Raw genomic sequence first — 8631 nt, 5'->3', positions numbered from 1 at the left:
AACCTTATATTGCTCATCGTTGGTTATCACTTGGTTCTGCAATGCATTTGAAAGGCTCAGTGCAGCCGCATTCTACCCTGGAGAATATGGCTGCCTGAAACAGCTCTCCTGCTTCTGAGCAGGACCGCGACAAAATAAACAGCAAGTTCGTCCTAGAACAGCATTGAATTAGCCTTCTAAATTAGAACCATAACCAGGCCATGCATATTACTATTTCGATACTTGACATGCTCTGAAATTAGAAACAGAATAATATTGGAAGTCTTTGGAGTACAGAATGGTTTTAAAATTTTGAAGATTAAATTTATTCTAGTCTATCGGGTGTTTTGCAACATCTCTTAAAGCCTTCTTAGACCAACTTACATATGGAAAGGAATGTGCCATATATAAGAAAATTTATTTCAAATCAATGGGGGGAAATTCTTTAATAGACACCATAGGAATAAGTGACTATTCACTTGAAGGGGAAAAAAATGAAATTAGAGCTCTACCTCACAACATACAGAGATGAATTCCAGAAGGATTAAAGAGCCAAGTTCTTTTTAAAAAAAAAAACAACAATTTTTAAAAGTATTAGAAGAAAATATTTTAAAAGCCTTTGTAAGGAAGACACAAAACCCAGAATTCAAAAAGGAAAATGCAGACCTATTGACCTATATTCACATTTAAACTTTCTGTGAGGCAAAACCAAAAGAGGCAAAAGGTGGATGTCAGACCAGGTGACATATCTGCAATATATAAAGCATATATACCATGGAAAAAAATACTTATAAAGAACCTTTATAAAAGTAACAAGATATCTAATAAAGATATAAGCAAGTTTCTTCAATTAAGAAATACAAATGACTTATAAATAAATGGAAAGGTTCTCAAACAATAAGACAGTATTTTACCCATCATACCGGCAAACATTATGAAGTCCAAACATATGAAACGCTGTGTTAGCATGTCGGGAAATGGAGACTTTATGGGGGGTACAGGTTGGAGGGAAATTTGTAAATATTTATCAAAATTTTTAAATCATGTTTCCTTCAACCCAGTAATTCTATGTCTGTGTAGTTATTCCTAGAAAAATGTTTATGTGTGTGCAGAAATAATCATAAACAAGCATGTGTAATGCTTATAATAGCGAACACTGAAAAGGCAGAAATGGTGATGAGGAATGGCTAAATAGATTATGGAGCATTATGTAACAGTTAAAACTATGGAATTATACTTATGTGTACAAATATGAAAGTTCTCTATGAAATTGAATGAGAAAGCAAGTTTTAGTTTAGTTCTGTATGTCTCTGTATGTGTACCCTTCTATAAGGTATGGTCTCATTTCTTTCAGAAGGTCATAAAACAAAACTATAATGTTTTGTTTGTATTCATGGATGTGAACGCAGAGAAAACCATCCAGAGGCTACACATCAAACCAGCGGTGGCCACCTCTTGGTGGTTGACTCTCTGGAACGTGACTGGGTGGAGCTAGCAAAAGAGGAACTTTCATTTGGACTCGGCCTGTTCCTTGCTTGAGATTGGATTTATGGAGAAGACCCTCTCTGAGAGAATTTATCCTGCGTTATTAATGCAATTAAAGTCAAATTATAAACAAAGTAAAAATGCCTTGTGAGGAATTTGGAAGACTCCTATTCTACTAGTTCGCCCACGATGTTTCTGCAGCTGGGTCTTTCACTCCTTGTTATGTTCTTCCACTTACACACTTCAACATGTATCTCTACGACTCACGCCGGCCAAGTGTGAGGTTGAACCTGCTATTTGTTCATAAATTTACTATTTAATAACATTCGGACGGAAAGTGACAGACTTTCCTTGGCTTTGTAATTTATTTCATTGCCTATAAGTAATAACCAGAAAAGAGAGTTTAAGAGCAATCCTTATTTTCAAAAACTTTGACCGGTATTTGTTGTGAAACGTCAGGCTCCTTGGTAAAATATCAAAATGCTTAAAATGAAGGCTTCTTGTTTTCTTATAAGAAAGTAAAATTACTTATAACTACACTCTAGGTCTAATAGAACGAATTAAGATTTCTGCCAAATGTTCTTACTTGACATTTTTCTACCTTTAGCAATTGCAATACGTTACTTTCACATTTTAAAAATTATCTTAATAATAGCATATGGCAAGTTTGTGGAAAATTTGATATCTTCATTTTATACTTTAGTAAATTTAGGCTAAGCCAACATCAAATTAACCAGAATTAAGACTCGATTTTGAGAATTAGAACTCAACTTTTCTGACTTCTGGCCTAAGTTCTTTTTCACTTTTCCCTGCATATGGCTATCTCCGACAAACTATATACTCTCTAAATCTTCTGATAGTGCTTTCTAAAATTGCAAGGTTTATTTCTGAGGATTATGATACAGCATTTCATATACTGACTTTAGAATATAGCATTAGAAGCTAAGTAAAATTCACCTTTGGAAAAGGTGGAATTAAAGATAATGATAACTGTTGTCTGAACTGTGGGTTAAAATAAAGAGGAAACTTCACTCTTGCATAGAGGATGAAACTTGCAAAAATAAAATTCTGGTCTATCACAAAATATATGCTCATTTGTATATTAAGAAGGATTCTCCATACTATTTCCTTTTAAAATCTACCCTCCATTGTAGGTTGTTTTTCTCCATTTTAAAATGGATGCTAATTACTAAACTATAATCTAAAGTAACTTTGCATTACTTTTTCAGTGATTTAAGACTGAGGTGCATATTATTCCTCTACCACATTTTAAAATTTTTGCAAGATTTTTTGCTGTATGATTTATATCAGGACTTAAGAAAATACATCTCACGTGTAAATTGATCTTAAGTCAAAGTCCTCTAAATGCATTTTTATATTGTGTAAATGCAGTTAAGACTAAAACAGCAAAATGCATTTGTCCTATACTAGCTTATGCTACAGCATCCTGCTCCATGAGTCCATGAGTCAGTATCATACTATGAAATTGCAAGCAACTACATACTGCCTATTGCTTTACTGAGAGCAACTGACCAAAATATGTGTCAGAGGGGCGTCTTACAGTTGATTTCATGATAATGTCTGGTGACCACCATCAGTCATAGAATAGGGGAAAACCGGGCTATTTCCTCCTATGAACTATCAAATACCAATTGTTGTGAAATTTACTCGCTGCAAGTCTGTGGCTGAAATTTTTTGATGTGTCCCTGACTTTAAATTCCCACAGCGAGGTCTGTAGACAGATACGTCTATTGAACTCACACTGTAGCAAGTCAAGTGCGGCGTCAATGATAAAATGAGAATGCTCAACCTCAAATGACACAATAAAGGAGAACAAGGACATTGGGAAACGTGATCGAATGATAATATTTATCTGCCTAATGCGCAAAAACTTTAAAAGTTAGTCCTTCTCTGCTTTAGATTGTGCCACCGCCCGTTTGCCGTCGCATAACGGCATATGCCGTCGAGATAACATAATGGAAATTTTGAAGGTGTGATTAATCTTGGTAATAATAGCTTTAACGTATATTTTAACCACTTCCAGGCCACATAAAAGGAAGATGCTTAGGTGGGCCACTGCCCCAGAGCTGGCCAGCCACCTTGAAGGAGAAAAGAACAAATGATGCCATAACTTTCAGGTTTGGAAAAATCTACTTTCGCTCTTATAAAAAGATGAAGGTGTCGCTGCTGCGGCGAGGCCCGCGGCGAGAACGCGGACGGCTTCGCGCTCGGCGCCTTGAGGACCTTCAAGGCTGCCAGAAGCTCTCAGCTTCCAGTTACACCTAAACCGCAGCTTTCGTTACTCTCATATTTGGGGTGATGGTGGGAAGGGAACCATCATCAATAAGGGAATCTGAGACACATTCTCTCTTTTTGCACCGCGTCCCAGCTTCCAAGTTCAATCCCCTTTCCTCCATGCAGATGCCTGGCCCTGGGCTCGCCTTCTCTTCCATACCTGGGTCACAGTGGGCTGGGCACCTGGGCTCGCTCGCCCCGGCCTTGCCTCCCTCCACCCCTGCGTCCAGCGGCGAGCTCAGCCTCTCCAGCCCTGGCCACGGACGGTGAATTTGTGCCTGGCTTTGAAACAGCCCGGACCTCAGAAGCCCAGTGACACCAAACAAGAAGCTCCCAGGGCGCAAGCATCTTCTGCAATACGCTCGCGCGTTATAGACACAAACCCGAGCTCTAAGTGAACTGCAGCTAACCGCGAAGAACACTACGGGCGCGGCGCAACGCTCTCTCCCGCCCAGCCGCGCGTGGTTACATTTCCGGCTCTCGGTCCAGCTAACACGCAGGATTCGCACCGCGGCGTCTCGGCTCCCAGAGCCCAAGCCCGGCGCTACTTGCGGCTTCTCGGCTTTCTCCGCTAAGTGCGAAGGAAATGGCCCCTTTTGTTCCGCGCCAGCGGGGCCGGCGGATCTGAGAGCGGGACCGCGGATGCGAGAACCGGGCCCCGCGGGGGAGGACTCGGCGGGCCTGTGACTCGCCCGCAGCGCATGCAGCGGCGGCTCCTCTGTGAGGGTTAACTGCAGTCCCCGCTGCCGGGAGGGTGCTGAGGTTTCCTCTCGCCGGCCCGGGAACGTGGATACCGCGCCTGCAGGATGTTCGCCGGCTGGGCCGGGCAGTCAAGAAACATGAGAAGGCCTCGGTATTCCTGTTCCCGGGCCGCGCGCGCCCGTCTGGGTAAATAAAGCCGAGACGACGGCGGTGGCGGCGGTGAGCTCGCTGGAGCCCGCGCGGGGAACATGCGGCGGGGATGGGAGTGCGCCTAGTCTCGACGCGGGAGAGCCTGCCGCCCTGCCGCCGGCCGCCGGCCCCACCGCCACAGGTACAGCCCTCGGGTCGCGGCGTCCCTGACCCGGGCCTCGGGACGGGAGGCTCGCTCTGGCCGCGGAGCTACTCCTTCCCTCTGCCGCGGGCGCCTCCGCTCTCCCCGCCCTTCCCCCACTCTCCTCCGAGGTCCAATGGGCACGCGCCCGGGGGGTGGCCGAGGCTGGCCCGAGGGTCCACGAGGAGCCTGGGAGCCCACCTGGCTATTTCTCCTTGGCTTTAAAATTGCTCGCGGGCGTTGGGCGGAGTAGTTCCGCAGGGAAGGAGCTCCCCAAGCAACAGTTGGAGTGAGTCGGGGTGAGGGTAAGTGGGGAGCCCTGGAGCGGAGAGGAGGTGCTGGGGACTGCGGTGGGGCCCCGGGTGAAGGCCAGATACCTCGCTTCACATGCCCCCCCCCCCCGCCGCCCCGGAACCCCTCGCGTCAGGACCCATATGGGTCTCGGACCTTCGCAGCCCCGCGCCACCTCGCTTGCTGCCTGCGGACCCAGACCGCGCCGGGTGTCTGTGGCTGCGATCTCTGTGTGGGGACAGCGGGGCAGGGTCCGGTAGGACAAACCTCGCAGAGTCGCCGCTAGGAAAAACTAGCCGTTGAATACAGGAGGACCGGACTGGGGTGGGGGGAAAAACACTGTGGGACTGGAAAAGGGCGTGTTTTACAAATAGCGCAGCATGAACGCAAAGCACTAAGCGCACTGATTTAAAAAGAAAAAAAAAAAAAAAAAAGGCTACTGCTGATCTTAGAACAGAGGCTACGGGCACGAAAATTTGCTTTGACACTTTTCGCCGAGGCTGCCTGCTCACTCTAGACACGTACCTGTCTGCGTGGGAGGACTCAGCCTTGTGGTACACGGGGCAGCCCCCCGAAGTCTGACTTCACCTCTCCACGAATACTGACGGTTGCGGTCGCTTAACTGCTGTGGTCACGGCCCTAAATGTCGCGCGTGGCCGCTCCTGTGGTGGCTGGAGGGCGGGGCAGGGGGCGTTGGCAAGTGTGGGAGCTCTGCAAGGCAGATGATCTGTGTATGTGTTAGGGGCAGCTGCCCCGGCCGCGGCGGGGCGGGGTGAGGGGGCTCCAGCAGTAGTGCCGAGGCTACTGGGAAGAAACAGGAGCTACCCCGAGCCGCGAGGGCGGGGTGATGGGGGCCATAACTCCACCGCTAAGCGGCGGCGCGGACTTGAACCTCGGGCCTGCGCTCTTTGGTGAGAAGCTCCCGGACCCCGAGACCCGGGAGGTGAGCTGAGAGCTTTCAATGACTGCAGCCGCAGGCTTGGTGGTGCGCGGACCACGACGCCGCCTTCCGCTCCTAACACCGATGGAACCCCTGAAATGGTTCCCCGATACCCCAGAAAGGGGCGGGTGAGCCAGGGCTCCGAGTTCGAGGCTCACACCCACGCTGCGGAAGAGGACAGCACTGACAGCCGGCTCCCGGAGGCCCTGGACTCCGGAGCCTTTGACCTGCCGGGACCCTGCGCGTCCTGCAGCGGGCTGGGGGATGGTAGGAAGACTGGGGGGGAAAGGGGGGACACAATGTGGTACATTTGCCCCTGATGCCACTTAACTTTCTAGCTTAGAAGTCAGCTCACTTTCCCTGCCCTCACCCCCACCCCCACCCCCAGGGACCTCAGCCGGAATTAGAATTTAGGGGTTTCAGCCAAACTATCCAGGATCTAGAAAACATGCAAATCCCCGGAATCCCGGTGTGGCCTGGAACTCATTAACCGGGGCTTGCAGATGCGGTTGTTCATATTACCCAAAAATTTCCCTTCCTCACAACCCCTCCTTCCAACCCGAGTGAGAGCTCGGAGATGCTTTAGACTTCCGTTGCGGCTGAAGAGCACCACCCCCCATCCCCTGCGCCTATCCCGCTCCGCTAACCTGAGTGCACTTCTTCCAGATTAAAACCGAGAAAAGAACTCGTTTAGAAATTACTTCCCTTTGCCTACGCGGGTAAATTATTCCTGGTTGAGGTTCTTTGGAACGATCGCCGGGGCTAGGAGGAGGGTAGAGACCTGTCCCAGGAGCGTGCGGGGGGTTGGTGGGGAGCGAGAGCGGTGTAGCCAGGTGGAGAGAGGCAAGGGTTCCCTTGTTCAGGTGTGGCGCCGCCGCTCCTCCTCTCGGCTCCCCAGCCCAGAGCCTCTGCCAAGTCCGGGGCTCGGGACGCGTAGGGATGGGAGCACCGAGCGAGTAACGTGATGCATCTTCTCCTAGAACCCGAGCCCTGCGGAGCTCCCGGCGGCCAGGCCTCAAGGCGCAGCGGCCGCGCGGCGCGCCTCTGCCAGCCGGCACCATGAACACCATCGTCTTCAACAAGCTCAGCGGCGCCGTGCTTTTTGAGGACCGCGGTGCTCCCGAACGGGAACGGGGCAGCCGGCCCTATGGTGGCGTCCTAGACAGTCCCCACGCCCGCCCCGAGGTGGGCATTCCGGACGGCCCGCCCCTCAAGGACAACCTCGGCCTAAGACACCGGAGGACTGGGTATGCGCACCCTCCCGGGACCCCTGCCCGCCTGCAGCCTGGAGGGGTGGGAGTGGTAGCCGAGGCTAGTGGGTTGGGGGCCCAGATCTCCCGGGAAGGCAGGTATCCGCCCCTGGTCTCTCGGATTGTCCTTTTAAGGCATTAGTTTCTCAATATATATAGGGGAATCTGTGCATCAGGATACCTCAAAATTGGCTTGTTGGAGACGGCGCCCCAGTCTTCCCATACCTGGACCCCAGGGCCGGGGGGCTAGCTGCCCCTCTCCGGACCGCGCTTGGGTGCAGGATTGCGGATGAGAGCCAAGCAGAAAGGACTGAGCGGGACGCCTAGGAACAGGGCAGGGCCAAGCCATCAGGGGCTCCCCGGGTCAGGCCAGCCCCGTGGGCTTCCCCTCTCGTGTCACGACAGGGCCTCGCCACGGCCTCGAAGCTCGCGGCGCCTCGGCCAAGGTGTTGGCAAGGTCGGCTCTCCGCAGCGCGCCCGGGACGCGCGCGCGGCTCGGCGGGGCCCGCTGCGAGCCCGGAGGGGGAGGCCGCGGGCCTGCGGGGCCGAGTTTCGGTTCAGCCGGGTGAGGGGCTGCTGGGGAGCGAGGGCTCGCGTGTGGGCCCGCAGCGCGGGTTGCGGAGGCGTCGCGGCAGCTCCGGGCGCGCCCCGCGGGGGGAGGGGGGCCGTCCTGGCCGTCTCCACCTGAAGGATTGCATCAGCTGCTTGTTCTGCGGCGTTGTTGGTTAGTAAAATAGAGATTCGGTTTCGTCAAAACGTTACTACCAGTCCTTTCGGATGGAGTTGCATTTCAAAGTGTTTAAAGAGGCAAAAGTCCTGGAGGCTGCGGCGCAGGCGCGCAAGCCTCCGTGAGGAGCGCGGCGAGCGGGCGGCCGCGCGGCGACCCCTCCCGGAGCCGTAGGGGAGCGCAGCGCCGAGCGCCGGGCTCCAGGCCGCTCCAGCCTCTTCCTCCGGCGAAGGTGCCTGACCTCAGGGTTTTCTTTTTCTTTTTCCTTTTTTTTTCTTTTTTCTTTTTCCTTAACTTTACCCGAGGGGACGGAGTGCCCCATGCTTTTTAACCCTCTTTAAGTCGAGAAAAGGCCCCTAGAGTGTTTTTTAGGTTCTGCGTCCTTCCTCCAGAAACAACTTGCTTGGAAAAGATCCCCTTTTTCCAGAGGATTAAAGAAAGTAGAGAGCGAGAAGAGAAGCAGGGCGGGAGACGGCCGTCATCCCTTGCTTTACTCCTGCCGTCCAGTGGGCAACCTTTCCTTTGACCGCAGGCGACTGGAAGCCGCGAGCGACAGGCATGAGTTCCCCCAAAGGAACGTTCGAGAGCTGGCAGCAGCCTGACCCTCCTCCCCCCCCCCCCCCCCCCCCGC

General features: G+C 51.5%; 1 protein-coding gene across 1 annotated transcript in view; it reads left to right on the top strand.

Moving 5' to 3' along the window:
• Positions 1–4715: 4715 nt before the first annotated feature.
• MKX (mohawk homeobox) overlaps positions 4716–8631 on the top strand; it is a 69210-nt gene continuing 65294 nt past the window's right edge. Inside the window, exons 1-2 of the mRNA XM_039254752.1 lie at positions 4716–4792; positions 7004–7270. Coding sequence (XP_039110683.1) covers positions 7083–7270 — 188 coding nt within the window. The 5' untranslated portion in view covers positions 4716–4792; positions 7004–7082. The remainder of the gene's footprint in view (positions 4793–7003; positions 7271–8631) is intronic.

Source organism: Hyaena hyaena, unplaced genomic scaffold, assembly GCF_003009895.1.
Source record: "Hyaena hyaena isolate Hyena2069 unplaced genomic scaffold, ASM300989v1 scaffold_498, whole genome shotgun sequence".
NCBI classification, from domain to species: Eukaryota; Metazoa; Chordata; class Mammalia; order Carnivora; family Hyaenidae; genus Hyaena; species Hyaena hyaena.
This window is presented reverse-complemented; position numbering and strand designations above follow the sequence as displayed.